The sequence below is a fragment of the Mandrillus leucophaeus genome, unplaced genomic scaffold (assembly GCF_000951045.1).
Source record: "Mandrillus leucophaeus isolate KB7577 unplaced genomic scaffold, Mleu.le_1.0 Scaffold365, whole genome shotgun sequence".
Classification (NCBI taxonomy): Eukaryota; Metazoa; Chordata; class Mammalia; order Primates; family Cercopithecidae; genus Mandrillus; species Mandrillus leucophaeus.
The window spans coordinates 185,345-200,395 of NW_012103865.1; the positions used below are offsets into that span (position 1 = coordinate 185,345).

A 15,051-nucleotide genomic window follows, 5' to 3' on the forward strand; every position below is an offset into this window, starting at 1 on the left:
GGACAGCAGCCCCATTCTCAGCTTTCCCACCCCTGTGTCCTCCACTTTACCTTGGGGAGGGTCTCCAGGCTGTCTCCTGAGCTCATCCTCCATCTGCTTTTCCCACAGGCCCAGTGGACGCTGGAGTCGCCCAAAGTCCCACGCACCTGATCAAAACGAGAGGACAGCAAGTGACTCTGAGATGCTCTCCTATCTCTGGGCACAACACTGTGTACTGGTACCAACAGGCACTTGGTCAGGGGCCCCAGTTGATATTTCAGTATTATCGGGGAGAAGACAGAGGCAGAGGAAACTTCCCTGATCGATTCTCAGGTCACCAGTTCCCTAACTATAGCTCTGAGCTGAATGTGAGCGCCTTGTTGCTGGGGGACTCAGCCCTGTATCTCTGTGCCAGCAGCTTGGCACAGCCTGGCAGAGTCACTGACATTCTGTATATAAACTTCCTGCCTTAGCTTTCACTTGAGAGCTGCAGGCCCCACCTGGGTTCCACTCCTTTAAGGGATGCTTTCAGTTGTTTGGAAGGCATGTCTTGTGTCCTACCGAGTATGAAGCTCTCCCAACCAACAGAGCCCAGGTTTCCTGTGCTCTGAGAGTGCCCGCTTCTCTGCTGCATCCTCTTGCAGCTTGTCACTTCCTGGATAACTTCAGAACAAGAGTGACTGCGGAGTCCCAGATGTGTGCTTGATTCTTTGCATTTGTTATATAGCATAGAGCTTTTCAACAGTCTTGCACATCAAGCATTCTTATTCTTCCTTTATAGATGGGAGGCTCAGGGACATTGAGTCATTTTCCCGTGTCTCCTGGCTTGTAAGGACCAGAAGTAGGAAACAAACTAGTCCATACATTTTCCACTTACTCCCCTGCTCCATCATCACCTTCTATATCCTGGTCAGTAAGTCAGAGCCCTCACACTGTCCTCTAGTGACCAGCAGGGCTGCAGTAGAGTCTCAGATGCCTTCAGGGGTCATTACTATGGCCTCTTCATTAGCAACTTTAAGGAATGTTAAATTTCACACTTTAAAAAAATCATTTATATGCATTCCCCATGTCTTTCCCCAGTCTACAACTTATATTTTAATTTTTATGGTGTTTTTTGATGCACAAGAATATAATTTAATGCAACAAAATAACAATTTTTTTCGTGTGTAGACAAAAAGCGCTTTCTCATATAAATGTCTAAGCATAGTGTTCTCAATTTACTCTGGTAAAATTTAATTTTGGATTTTCCCCACGAAGAATAAATGTACCTGAAATATATCTCATGTAAGAAATAAGCTAGAGACCTAGAAATGGGAGGGAAGCACACATGTTCAGTGAAGAAGAAATAGTCTGTCAAACAGAGCCCTAAAGTGGACACCAGGAGCTGACGGTAGGTGATGGTAGGAGGAGCTGATGGTAGGTGGAGGACAAATGATCACAACCCTTGTCAGTGTGTTGTCTTGTAGAAGAAAGGCAGCCAGAAGCAGACACCAAATGGGTGAAGGTTTATGACTTGACTCTAGGGTGAAGGTTGCAGCAGGTAGAGGGAGGAAGAGCAGGCAGAGGACAGAGTCACTGGCTGGCAGGGGCAGTGGAATCACCAGTTGACTCTACTTACATCCAGGAATTACGACCCCAACACACAAGTTGAAAAAACTCCCCACTATTGGCCTATTTTTCCCTGACCCTGCCATGACCACCAGACTCCTCAGTGGTGCGGCCTTCTGCCCCTAAATCCTCTTTCTTGTCTAACCACATCCTAGCCTAAGCCTTTACCTCAGGTCTGCATTATTGGAGTCCCTCCTTGGACACTTAACTTCCTTCTTTCATAGACTTTACAGAAGCTGGGACAACCAGATCCCAAGATACCAGAGAACAAAGGCAAGACATGAAGTGGCATGGAGATGCGTGAGACTGTCATCCATAACTACATGTGTAGGCATTGATAGGAGCTGAAGCTGGTGCACAGCTGATTCATCCCAGCACACACTACAGAGAAATCCCTGAGGGTCTGTGCCTTTCTCTCAAAGCCAAATAGGTGGCCTTGGTGTCCAACAGCCTCTCCGAGACCTCTACGCCCTCTTGCACCAGCCTCCTCCCCACAGCCACCTTGCTCTGCACACAGAACTCAGTGGAAGATACAGGTGGCCTTGTCTTCACGAGACCATGATTCAGGCAGTGGAAGACATTGTCCCATAGGAGTTTCCCCAATACTGCCCAGGCTGGGGCCCTCAGATTTCTGAGCAGCTCTCCCAGGCCAGTCTCAGCTGGATGGGGGAACACACGTCACCGTGATGTGAGCAGAGGCAGCCTCTCTCTTCCAGGCCCCTCCTACAGCTCTGACCTCAGAAGTCCTCTTACTCAGTTGCTCTCAGAAACGAAAGTTCATTTGAAATTGTGTATTTGCAGACAGCATTGACAACACAAATCTATATTCTTTTCCCTGTCGGCCTTCACAATTCCATCTTCCCCACACCACGATCATATCAGTCCTCAGTCTTCTCCATGTGATGTCTGCTCCCAGCTGTCCTCGCCCTTCGTCTGCACCCTCATCTCCACGTCAACCACAGATGCCTCAGTTCAGGCCATTTCTCTTGCGTCATGCTCCTCCCACCAAAGACCTTTCCACTATATGCTGTAACCTCTGGGTCACCATAAGTCTCTTCTTTTTTATCCTTTCTCCAAATCTCAGTTTATCTACCACCATCTCTAGGGAGACACTCCTTCAACAGTTTTCCTAGGCTGCACTTCCCTATTATAAATGCTCACAGCTTATAATATGCATTAATATTATTAGATTTAGCACCATAGTCATTTTCCCTGACTCTGTGTGACTATTTGACACTTCTCTTGCATTCTAGACTGTAAAATGCATCATTTTATCAATTGTGGATGTTTTGTTCTCCATTTTATTGTCAGTACCAACAGCGGTTCCAGGTGCCACTGATCAATCTTGAAAGAATAAAGAACAGATATTGAAAGGCCCTCTGAGTTCCCACATAGACTGTTCCAGAAGTCTGTACGCATTAAATGGGACCCTCTATCCCTTTACCTCCTAAGATCAAATGAGTCCTGGAAACAGATGAGAAATCCCTGTCATGGATGAGTCACTGGATCACAAGCCTTTCTACACGACTGAATTTCCTATCTGCCCATCGCCCTCCTGGCTTATCTCCTCATTCAATCTCCTTCCCTCACAGGTGTCCTGGATTTGGGAGTCTCACAGACACAGGGCACCTAATCACTCTGAGAGAGTGATCAGAAACATAATGTCAAACACTGGCATTTAAAGGTGATGGAGAAGAAAACAATTGACTTCCCCATTCTCTTAGGAAGAGTTTTTCCAAGGCATAGATATCCCTTTGGGTGGCTTTGAGGCCACAGTGCCTGATACACTGAGCCATATTATGGGTGTCCATTTCCATGAATTGGTGGGCAATGCCAGAGACATAGAGCTCATGGCCACCAGCTTCCTCCAGCCCACACCTGATTTTGGTGCAGGGCACTGAGCAGAGACCTTTGCTTGTTCCCCTCCTTTGCCAGTCAGGAAAGGCTGGTTGTGAGACAGAGGCTCCATTTACAGAGCAGGGCTATGTGTTAGTCCCTGAGGAATTGTGAGAGCCATCCTGGGTGGAAATAATCAAATATATAGTCACTAAGGATGGCCCACAGATAGAAGGAAGCCCCAATTTTGCTGGAATGATTTGCATCCAAGTTTTAAAGACGAATAAAGTTTTACCTCTTAGGCAATAAAGACCAAAAATAGAGTAGCTATTTTAAATAATTGAACCTTATGCAGACCAAAGTCAGAACATCTTTCCTAGGGCAGTATTTTCTTCCACCCACTCGCTAAAGCTGCATTTGAGAAAGCTGTGTGCTGTTAATAAATGCTGGAATATCATTACAATCGACATCATAATACTACTACTAATTGGATCAGAAACATAAGCTTGAAAAATGTGAAACGAGCTCTCACTGAGTTTGGAAATGTAGGCACTAGAGGGTGCTCATTTCTCTTCCTTTTCCAATCAGGGGGCTATTCAAAGCCTGTTCTAGAACAAGGGGTGAGATCCTCCACTTCCCTGTGGTGATCAGACTTTCAGGGGTAGAAGCCTTATTAGTTCATAATCAGCACAAACCAACCTCACCATCAAATGTGTCGACCCCGATGCTCACCCTCCTCAGCAGTCAGAGACTGGCTGTGTTCACCAGGAGCTTGCACGCTTTTACTTTATCCTCGGTTTATTACAAAAAATGGGCCTCTATAGGGGGTTCCATAAACAGAAACTCTCTATACTTTGCCCATTTAGAAACTACAAAGTCTGACACCAGATGAAAGGTGTAACTTAAAGCTTGTATGTGGTGAAGATTTTTAAATAAACAAATTAAATAACATATAAAGAAGATTTCAATAATGCTCTCAAATCCAATCCCACCTTCCATTGGTAACCAATATTAACGCTCTGGTTTGCTTCTTTTCACCCCTCTTTTCTGTGTTCATGCATAACTTTCTATCCAAGTACACCTACAGAAAATGGGTTCACCTATACACTTTACCTGTCACATGCATACTCTTCTGTTAATATACCTTGGTCTTTATTGTTCCAGATTGGTTGATATAGACCTAACTTGCTCCTATTAGCTGCTTCATATTGCATAATGAGGGTAGACAGGTACATTCGTGCTCTATTTTCTGACTCCTAAATTCTGCTAGATCTTTTCTAAAGTGACTGAATGGCCTATTTATGCTTCTTGGTTCTCCTCACTCCAGCACTCAGTAGATGATTCCAGCTTTTCCATCACTCATAGTCCTGGCAGGTCTGAGAGCTCCACTGGTTTCTCCTGCATGAGGAGACAGGAGTGGATAAAAGGATAGACATTTATCAAACCTACCAGAGACTACACAGTATCTCAGTTAATCCTCATAAAGCATTGAGGGGAATGTTAGTCTTGTTTTATAGATGAGGCTAGATGAGGTTAAAGTCCAGGAACGGTAATGAATGGCCTTGCCCTTGGTCTCAGATCTAATAAATGTTGGAGGCAGATGAAGGACAGACTGCTTGCTTCTGTGTGGGATTGATAGAGGGGTCACTGGAGTTTGAGGGAGGGGAAGTCCAGAACCATCCGGGGTTTTTTTCAGATCGGACACCATGGGTAGGGCGATCTGTGTACCCTACAGCAGCAGGTACAAGTATCATGGTGTTGGCAGTGGGGAGGTACTAGACAGGTAAGTGGTTACTGGTCTGGAACCAAAAGATCAGAGCTTTGAAAAAAATTATTCCCTTCACAAGATGTAGAAGAGACATCAACATGGATAAACTAAGCCAGGGAGCTCTGTGAAGAGTTGTTAAAATGAGGGATAGAGAAGCAACTAAGTGGTCACTTCCCATACACTAAATGTAGAGGAAAATAATGTTAACTAGAATCCTATCTGATTTTAGTCAGTTTTTCTTTTAAGTAGTTGGAAGGTGGGATAATTTATTTTCAAGGTTAAGTGAACACCTATACATCTCCTTTGCCTTGTGAAGGCTGGTGACGAAGGGAAAAACGGCACGGCCAATGGAGTCACCGTTTGTTTAATAAATACCTCAGAGTTCAAAGACAGACTCTCATGGGGCAGAAATTGGCAAATATTCCTGCATTCTAAAATTGGGCGAATCTTATTTTCTTTGAATCACAGAAAAGGAAGCGCAGGCAGTGGGGAGGGACAGCTGGGAAGACGGCAGAGTGGCCACAGGCTGTCGAAGACAAAGGATATATTATATCAAATTCTAAGCTGTGTAGCTGTGATGCAACCCTGCTCCTTCTCCTAATGGATTTTTTAGGTCTCAGCACAGATGCACACCTGACGGAGTGATTTCTTTGGAAATTAAAGACAAGTAGCTGTGTTAGCAACAAGTCCACCTCCCAAAGCACACCTGGAAATGGAAACAAGATTATTTCTAAGGCCTTTTCTACTCTAAGAGTTTCTGACTTGTTGGCAAGTTGAGAGGTGAAAGGGTGAAAGGGTGTTGGCTGGGTCTGGGAGAAGGTGATGAGCTCAGGAAACAGACAAAGAGAAACCCCAGGGGAAAGCTTATGAAACCCTGGAGGAATCACAAGTCAAATTTCTCCCAGAAGATGGTGGCAGTGACTCCCCTTCAGGTACAATTTGCTGGTGCTACAGAGCTAAGATGGACTTAGTGTGCTGGCAGTTTGCAAAATCTGGGCCATTTGGTCATTTTCTTTAGTAGCTTTTTAAAGTGAAGTTTTACTTCCAATATTGGCTTGATGTGTGGGTCCATTCTTATGGGGGTTAGGGTTAAAGTTACTCTATTACTTGAGTACCCTTGAAGTATTATTGGTCATGGAATGAGCAGGATTATCAGGAGTAGAAGGGGTTGGGAGAGGGAGAACTGTTAAGTGAAGCAGTAGGGTTGAGTGAAGAGTATTTTAGATATACGAGTACATACAGGGATCAAATCCCAGGTAGCCCCCAGCCTCTATGGAAGGAAGGTCAAGATTTGACAACTGGGAGAGTCATGATTACACCATGCAGCTTGATCAAGGAATGAGAAAGCTTTCTAGACCAATGACAGGTAATGACCCACACTGTGAATCGGTATTGAATGTGAGATGTTAAAATATATTCATATATACACTCATATATCTAAAATAAGAAGTCCACCTTACGAACCCTGAAAATATAACTCTGAAAACATAAACCCTCACTATTACAGGATGTGCAGGTGGTTTCAGACCTGTGAAGACCTTCGAACAGGATTAAAATCCAGTAGGCAGAGGTCTCTGATTCTTTGTTAGCTACAGAGGAAGATGTGCTATGATGGACACCTAGGGGGTCTTCCCATCCCCATTCCCATTCCCATCCCCATCCCAGATCCACACCTAGAGGCGGGTCAGGCAGCACAATTCAGAGAACCACCAGAAAACCTGTGAGAATAGGGATCTACTCTGAATCCAGCTTCTCTCAGCTCTGTACCCCTTGCTGTGTAGGAGTCAGTGCAGGAGAAAACTGACTGGGTGGGAAGAAAAGGGACCTTGAACCATGCCGGGGAGACCTGTGAACTGTGACATGAGCAGCAACAGCACCACCACAGACACACACTTGCCAGGCACAGGTTCATGACAGATCCTGGCCTCTTGCAGCACCAGAGCTCCGAACGGCCTCTACCTGCTCAGTCTCCCATGGGATCCAGGCTCTTCTCCTGGGTGCTGGACATGCCTTGGTTTCTCAAAACTAAGTGTGTACTGGATGCACCTGGGGGAATCTCAGCTCTAAGTATGCCAAGCCTTGCCAGAGGAACCAGGTATTTTGAAAACCTACGGGGTCTGTGTTAAAAACAACAATTTCCCTTTCAGAGCATGAGGGGATTCCACGTTCCTCTGCTCAGTTGTGCTTTGTCTCCTGGAAGCAGGTGGCTCAAGAAACCTTTTTGGGAAATCCCTGTCCCTGCAACTGCTGTGCCTCAGTTCCAAACATTCCCTATACAGCCTCATAGGTCCTAGCTCCAGGTTCTATCTCCATTCCTGACCCTGTGCTCACACAGACCTCTTGAAAGCAGGTAACGGGGATGGAGCAGTAACAGGTGTGAATACCCGCTACTTTTGGCATCATCTATGGGAAGCAATGTCAGCTGCAAATGCACCAGCATGGATTTTATACTATTGTGATGTAGCACTTCTGAGATTGAAGGTACAATGGCATTTTCCAAGCTGGTCAACCAAACACCTCACTCCATAAGCTGGACACATGTCCCCTGGGGCGTGGGATTCTGTGGGTCTCCTTTTGCCAGCAGCAAAGACCTTGCTCAACCATCTCCTCTGCTTTGCTTCAAACTTTTCCTCCAGTTTGCAGGATCGTCTCAAATCTGGAGCTAACTTGCCTGCAGTGAGAGGAATTGTGACTATTGCCCCTCACATGAAAGACGGTGCCCATGGAGTTTTGAGAGTTCAGTTAGGAATGAAAATGAGAAATTAGTTGCTCATAATACAGACTGTTAGGAACCCCAAGGACTAATTCAACTCCCTAGTTTTTAATTGTACTACTCCCATCAGAATGTCAAGGGTAAAACAGTTCTGACTCTTTCTAAAGGCTGTGGAACATTTATTTATTTCAGAGGTGACTTAGAAACACAGGAGGTGTCGTGATAAGTAGTGGAGACAAAAAAGAAACAGTATTGAGATTAATACATTCATACGGGGAATTGTTTAATTGTTCTTTTTTTAACCTTTAGAATGAGTTGAAGATCCCAACTCAGCTTGGTGCCTGCCGGAGGCAACATTTCTTCCCTTACCCCTCTGAGCTGTGAATTTAAACTCTTTCAGGAAAAAGACCAGCAATTCTCTCCTTCACGTCCCAAACACCTCCCACTCCTACCCAGACCATGGATGGGCAGGAAAACGCAGGAACAGAGCCAGAAACAGGAGATCTCCAAGGAAGGTTGACAGTCAGTACTGGGATCTTCTGTGTAAAGTGCTGTTGAAGCAGCCAGGTGGCACGTCCAGCCGACAAGGTGAAAGGAATAAGAGAGGCGAGAAGACTTCCCAGAGGTGGAGGGTGGAATGCGGGCAGCAGCCCCCTGGAGGGCTGAGTGGGGAAAACAAAGCGGACCTAAACCCACTTCTGACTTACCACTTTTCATGAATTCTATGCTTCACGGTGTTACACTGTTTATTGTTTCTGATGAGTGACAGTAATTATTTTCTTTCTTGCTGGTACCTAATAAAGTGGTGCGCATCAGAGTTGCTGCTATCTTAGACTTCATTAATCAGTATCAGGTGATCCTGAGGCTCAGTGATGTCACTGTGGAACTGCTCTGTGGGGACAGGGACGTACCTCCTTCTCTGCTCCTGCTCACAGTGACCCTGATCTGGTAAAGCTCGCATCCTGCCCTGACCCTGTCATGGGCACCAGGCTCCTCTGCTGGGTGGCCCTGTGTGTCCTGTGGGCAGGTGAGTCCTTAGAACACTAAGCAATCTCATTGTGTCTGTGTGTGTGTGTGCGCGCGTGTGTGTGTGTATGTGTGCTTGATGACTACAATTGTTTTCCTCCTGTTCCCAACTTCTATCTCCACAGATCACACAGATGCTAGAGTCTCCCAAGACCCCAGACACAAGATCACAAAGACGGGACAGAATGTATCTTTCAAGTGTGTTCCAATTTCCGAACACAACCGCCTTTACTGGTACCGACAGACCCTGGGGCAGGGCCCAGAGTTTCTGACTTACTTCCAGAATGAAGCTCAACAAGACAGATCAGGGCTGTTCAGTGATCGGTTCTCTGCAGAGAGGCCTGAGGGATCTATCTCCACCCTGATGATCCAGCACACAGAGCAAGGGGACTCGGCCGTGTATCTCTGTGCCAGCAGCTTAGCCACAGCATGGCACAGTCGCCTCCTTCCTGTTCACAAACACTCAGGCACTTACTTCTCCTTCCAGCTCTCGGAAGCCCTGAACAAAGGAGCTGCCCTGCTCTTTCCTCAGCAAGGAGAATGAATGCATTTGGAACCTCAGGTGTTCTTCTGATACTAGGAGGTCAGAAAATAACCTCTGAAATACAGGAACAGGGAACACTAGGTAGTAATAATTTTGGCTTATGGATTTCTGGGATTCCTTGTATATAATTGAAATTTCTATAATTAGGATATAACAGAACTTAGTCTCAGGGATAGTGACTAACTAAATATTCTCTTATAGAACGATGAAGTTTCAGCACATTCATATTAAACTACTGTTACCACGTGGTCACCAACTCAGACCTACAATCTACCAAGGAGTGGGGAAGCCAAAAGCAAACACTGTTAAGGCCATTTACAGCTACCACCCTTGGAAGACAATTGGAATATTTAGTAAGAATTTCCATCAAAATCAATTATTCAGAAATAACTGTTACACACAATAATGCATATTAACTCATGTTTATACATCGCTTTTTTCCTTCTGAAAATCTTGTAGTCATTCTGTGTTTAATTTCCTTCTTCTCCAGTCTAACTTAAAAAAATTAGAAATACAAATTGAGATTGGTTTCATAAGATAAATCCCACCTGGGAAGGTGTTAAAAGGACACAATTCAAAGAAGACCTGAATAAAATTATATCAACTACGTAGGATTCTTTGAGGTTTCCAAAGAAGATGTACCAATTTACATTCCCATGAGAGGTATATGAGAGTTTTGGATGGAATTTTTTTTTCTCTCTCTCTGTAGATTAGTTTTTCCCTCTACTAATAGTTTCTCTTGATAAACAGAAGTTCTTAAGTGAAAATCATTCCATGTTTCTCCTGTTTAAGTTAGTGTTTTGTATTTTGGTGTCCACTTTAGGAAATCCTTGCTTACTTCAAAATGATCATGTTTTCTTATATTTCCTTCTAAAATCTTTATATTTTCCACTTTTCACACTTAGACTCACAATTGAACTGGAATTAATTCTTTGCAGGTGATATGAGGAAGAGGTCAAGTTTTATTTTTCCAAATGATTATTCAATTTACCCAATACTATTTGTTAAGTGGTAATAGTTTCGTCATCACCCTGTAATACCACTTTTGTCATAAGTCAGTCATTATACATGTGTGGCCTTTTTTCTCGGATCTCTATTCTGTTACATTGGTCTGTTCTGTCAGTTCTTGCACTGATAATACACTGTCTTACTACAGTTTCATCCTCATTCTTAATATCTGGTAGAATAATTTCTCAAGCTTTGTTCCTTTTTATCAAGTGTTCTTGAGCACTCTTGACACTTTTTTTTCATATACATTTTAAAATCAGCTTGCCAAATTATTCAAGAAAAAGATAACAACTGCTGGGATTTTTGTTTTTGTTTTTGTTTGTTTCCAACTGACTTAAGTGCATCACAGAACAAAGGTAAAAATATTAATAGAAATATAAAAATATCTACCACCCAAAAATATAAAATACAAAATATCTAGCATCAATAAAAAATTACAGACCTGCAAAGAAGCATGAAAAAAGGATCCATAACAAAGAGAAGGATTAATTAATAGGAACCAACTCAGAAATGACAAACTGGCAGACAAAGAAAGTCAAACAGTTATTGTAACTCTGGTCTGTAAGTTCAAAGTTTTGTAGAGATGGGGAAAGGCATAATGAGGTCCAAACAAAGCTTCTAGAGATAAAAATTACAATGTCTGTTATGAAAAATATACCGGATGAAGTTAACATCAGATTAGACATTACAGGATAAAATATTAATAAACTTGAAGAAATAACATAAACAATTCTTAGTGAAATACGGAGAATAAGAGGAGGTCATCAGTAAACTGAGGGACAACTTTAAGTAGCTTAATATGTAATTAGAGTCCCAAAAGCAAATTTTTAAACTTAAATTTCTTTAAAGGATAATTAGCTATTTACACTGAAATAATTCCAACACAGTGCAGGGATTCTAATATATGCAAAAGTAAATCTATAACAAGACTAGCATAAAGACAGGTGAGGAATAAATGAACACATGTATCATTGGAAGGTTTCCATAATCTGAGTGAAGTCACTTGACGGTAGACTGTGTTAAAGTAGAGATGCATACTGAAAATCATAGAGCAACCACTAAGATGACAAAACACAGCCAACACAATACAGAGTTATAAAAATGCTCAAATAATCCATAAAACAACATAAAAAGATAAAAGGAATATAGAAGCGATGGGATTGATAGAAAACAAATAGAAGATGATAGACACAAAAGTAACCACATCAACAATCACATCAAATCTAAATAATTTAAAAGCACAGATTGTACTATTGAGTATTATTAAATAATATCAAAAAACAACTATATGTTGCTTATCAGAATACTATGAAGACTCAGAATGTAAAAAAATAAAACAAAAGTATGGAAAAAGATGTACTATGCCAACACCAATTAAAGGAAAGCTAGAGTAGTTATGTTAATATCAAACAAAATAAATTTCAGGCAGAGAATATCTGAGATAATGAAAGTCATATCCTAATGACAAAAGTATTGGTCTATCAAGAGGTCTTAACAATCAAATACTTATGTACCTGAAAATGGATCTTCAAGATACCAAGGCAAAAACAGAACTGCCAGGAGAATTAGACAAATCCACAATTACAATCAGAGATTTCAATACCCCTCTTTTAGTAACTGGTTTAATGAGTCGACAAAAACAAAGACGAGTAAGGATACAGAGGATATGAACTACACCAACAACCCAGTTGACTTGACGTTTACAGAACACTTCATCCAATAGCAGCAGAATACATGTTCTCTTGGAGAGCGCACTGACTGTGTGCCAGCATGCACTATGTACTCTGGGCCATAAAACAAGCATCCGTGCATTAAAAGTATTCAAGTCAAACCAAGTGTGCTTGCTGGTCACAGTGAAACTTCATTAGAAATCAATAAGAGAAAGATTTCTGGAAAAGTCCTAAATATTTCAAAATTAGATAATAGTTTTCTAAATAACTTATAAGGCAAAGAATAAATCAAAAGATAAAAGATAATTTACAATTATTTTAATAGTATCTTTTGGTCATTTTTTTTTCTTTTTGACCAAATACTGGTGAGAATGAAGATAAATGGATAAATGAGACTTTTTTTTTTTTTTTTTGAGACAGAGTCTCACTCTGTCACTGAGGCTGGAGTGCAGTGGCACAGTGTTGGCTCACTGTAACCTCTGTCTCCTGGGTTCGAGCAATTATCCTGCCTTAGCCTCCTGAGTAGCTAGGATTACAGGCGCCCACCACCACACCTGGTTAGTTTTTATATTTTTAGCAGTGATGGGGTTTCATCATGTTGGGCAGGCTGGTCTCGAACTCCTGACCTCAGGTGATCCACCTGCCTCGACCTCCCAAAGTGCTGAGATTACAGGTGTGAGCCACCGTGGCTGGCCCAGCCCTTTCTTTTTTGGGGGGAGAGTAAATTGTAAAATCCTTTTTGTCTAGTAATTTAGCAACAAACATCAAAAGAGTAAAAATTGCTAACAGTCCTTGACTCAGAGTGTTTTTTGTTTAATGAATTTATTTTAAGGAAATTGATATATATGCATAAAATGTTTGAGAATGTTCAAAAGAATTATTTTAAACTGAACAAATATAAAAATATATCAAAGTTGGTAGGATGCTGCCAAAGCAGGACTGAGAGGAAAACTGAAGGACAGGGGATAATTTTCTATTCATTCTCAGGCCAGAACTACCCTGATACCAAAATGAGACTAAAAGATTCCAAGCAAGCTACTATTATCTCTCAGGAACACAGATTCAATGATCCTTTTACAATTACAGCCTAGAGAATCCAACAACACGTAAGAGGGATAGTACAACACGGTCAAGTAGGGTTTATCTCAGTAACGCAGTGTTGGTCTGACATTTCAAAAAACAGACTATGTCATTTACCTTATCTGTACTAAAAATATGAAAACTATATGCTATCTATAGATAAACACTTGATAAAATTCAACATCCTTTCTTGATGAAAACTGTTATCAAAGTAATAAGAAATTTTCTTCCCCTAAAAAAGGACATTTATGACATCCCGTGGTTAAACAGGAGAATATTTTTGCAAGCAAACTGTGATAAGTCAAAGATGCATATTGTAATTCCCAGATCAAATACTAAAAACAGCAAAAAGAGGATAAAATAGTCTTTTTAGCAAATAGTTCTAGAAAAATGTCATAATATGGAAAAATAATGAATCTCTAGCCTTATCGCACTCCATAAACCAGATGTGGGCAAACTATGGCCTCGGGGCCAAACTTGGCCTCTGTCTGTTTTCATACACCTCAGAAACTAACAATAATTTTACATTTTTAAAAGATTTTAAAAAAGCAAAAATTAAAGAAGTAAAAACGTTAAAAACGTAAAAATTGTTACATATAAAAATATAAGATATTCAAATTTCAGTAAACATAAATGAAGTTCTGTTGGATCATGGCCACAGTCATTCGTGTATATATTGTCAATGGTTGCTCTTGCACTACAATGGCAGAGTTGAGTAGTCGACACAAATACTGCATGATGCACAAAACTAAAAAATTTATTATCTCACCCTTTACAGGACAACTGCTGACCCTTCCCATAAACAAAAATTAGTAAGAGACACAAAAAAATCCCAGATAATCAAAAAACTAGAACCCGCAAACTTCTGGAAGAAAACAGCAAGCTCTCTTCATGATCATGGGGTAGGCAAAGATTTCTTAAGGACAAAAGAATGTTCTAACCATAAAAAAAAGCAAATTGTTCTTTATGCAAATCCCAAAAAGTTCTTCAAAATATATTAAGAAAAAATAAACGTAATCTGAGAAAGGGCTGGATTCATGTTATAAAGAATTCCTACACATCAATCATAAAAAAGATAATTCACTAAAAACAAAAAATTGACTAGAGTATTAAAAAAGTAAAAGATATAAAAGCAAGCAGTTTCTTTTCATGAGACTAATGTGCTTATTTCTCCAGCTTAGGTGGTTGTTTCACTGATAGCATGTCACTGTCAGCTGCCTCCAGGAATCACCTTTGGTTGAAGGGAATGCTTTGCCCAGGTCTCACCCCATTCCTATGGCAGCTGGCATCTAATGACTGGCTGATATCTCCTTTCCTACACCATCATTTGATGAAATTTAAAATTTAAATTTAAATGTAAAAGTTTTGGTTCTTGTTTAGAAAAACGTTTGCTTTTCCCTCACTACCCTGTGCAAAAGATGAGTTTGAGGCAGGTAAACCTGAAATCAGCAAGAGCTGGAAGCACCCAGCCTCCCTAGTCAGGGTCCTTAGCGCTTCATCATAGTGACTACACACTGGCCACTTGAGGGCACTGTGGATCCACTGAGTGGGCCACTCATAGTGCTGTCTGGGAGAGAGAGGGTTAAGGCAGACCGTCTTGATTTCGTCTCTGTATCAGGGATATTACTAGATGAACCGGAGGTAGTGCTGGCACAGGAAGAGTTAATCATAGCCTTATCAGATCAACCGATATGCATGTGTATTTGTCATGACAGGAAGCCATGAACTGCAGCCTTATGTGACCTCTCTAGGTGCCTAAGTTTGACAGGGAGTGTGGGGAGGGTTTCAGCAGGGCAGCCTGGATAACCCAAGCCAGGCA

General features: G+C 41.7%; 1 gene segment (V, D, J or C); it reads left to right on the forward strand.

Moving 5' to 3' along the window:
• The window catches only part of LOC105546669, a 7,699-nt gene extending 7,247 nt beyond the window's left edge, over positions 1–452 (forward strand). The window contains 1 exon segment of the V gene segment in view: positions 109–452. Within this exon segment, the coding sequence occupies positions 109–452 (344 nt within the window).
• The last annotated feature ends 14,599 nt before the right edge of the window (positions 453–15,051 follow it).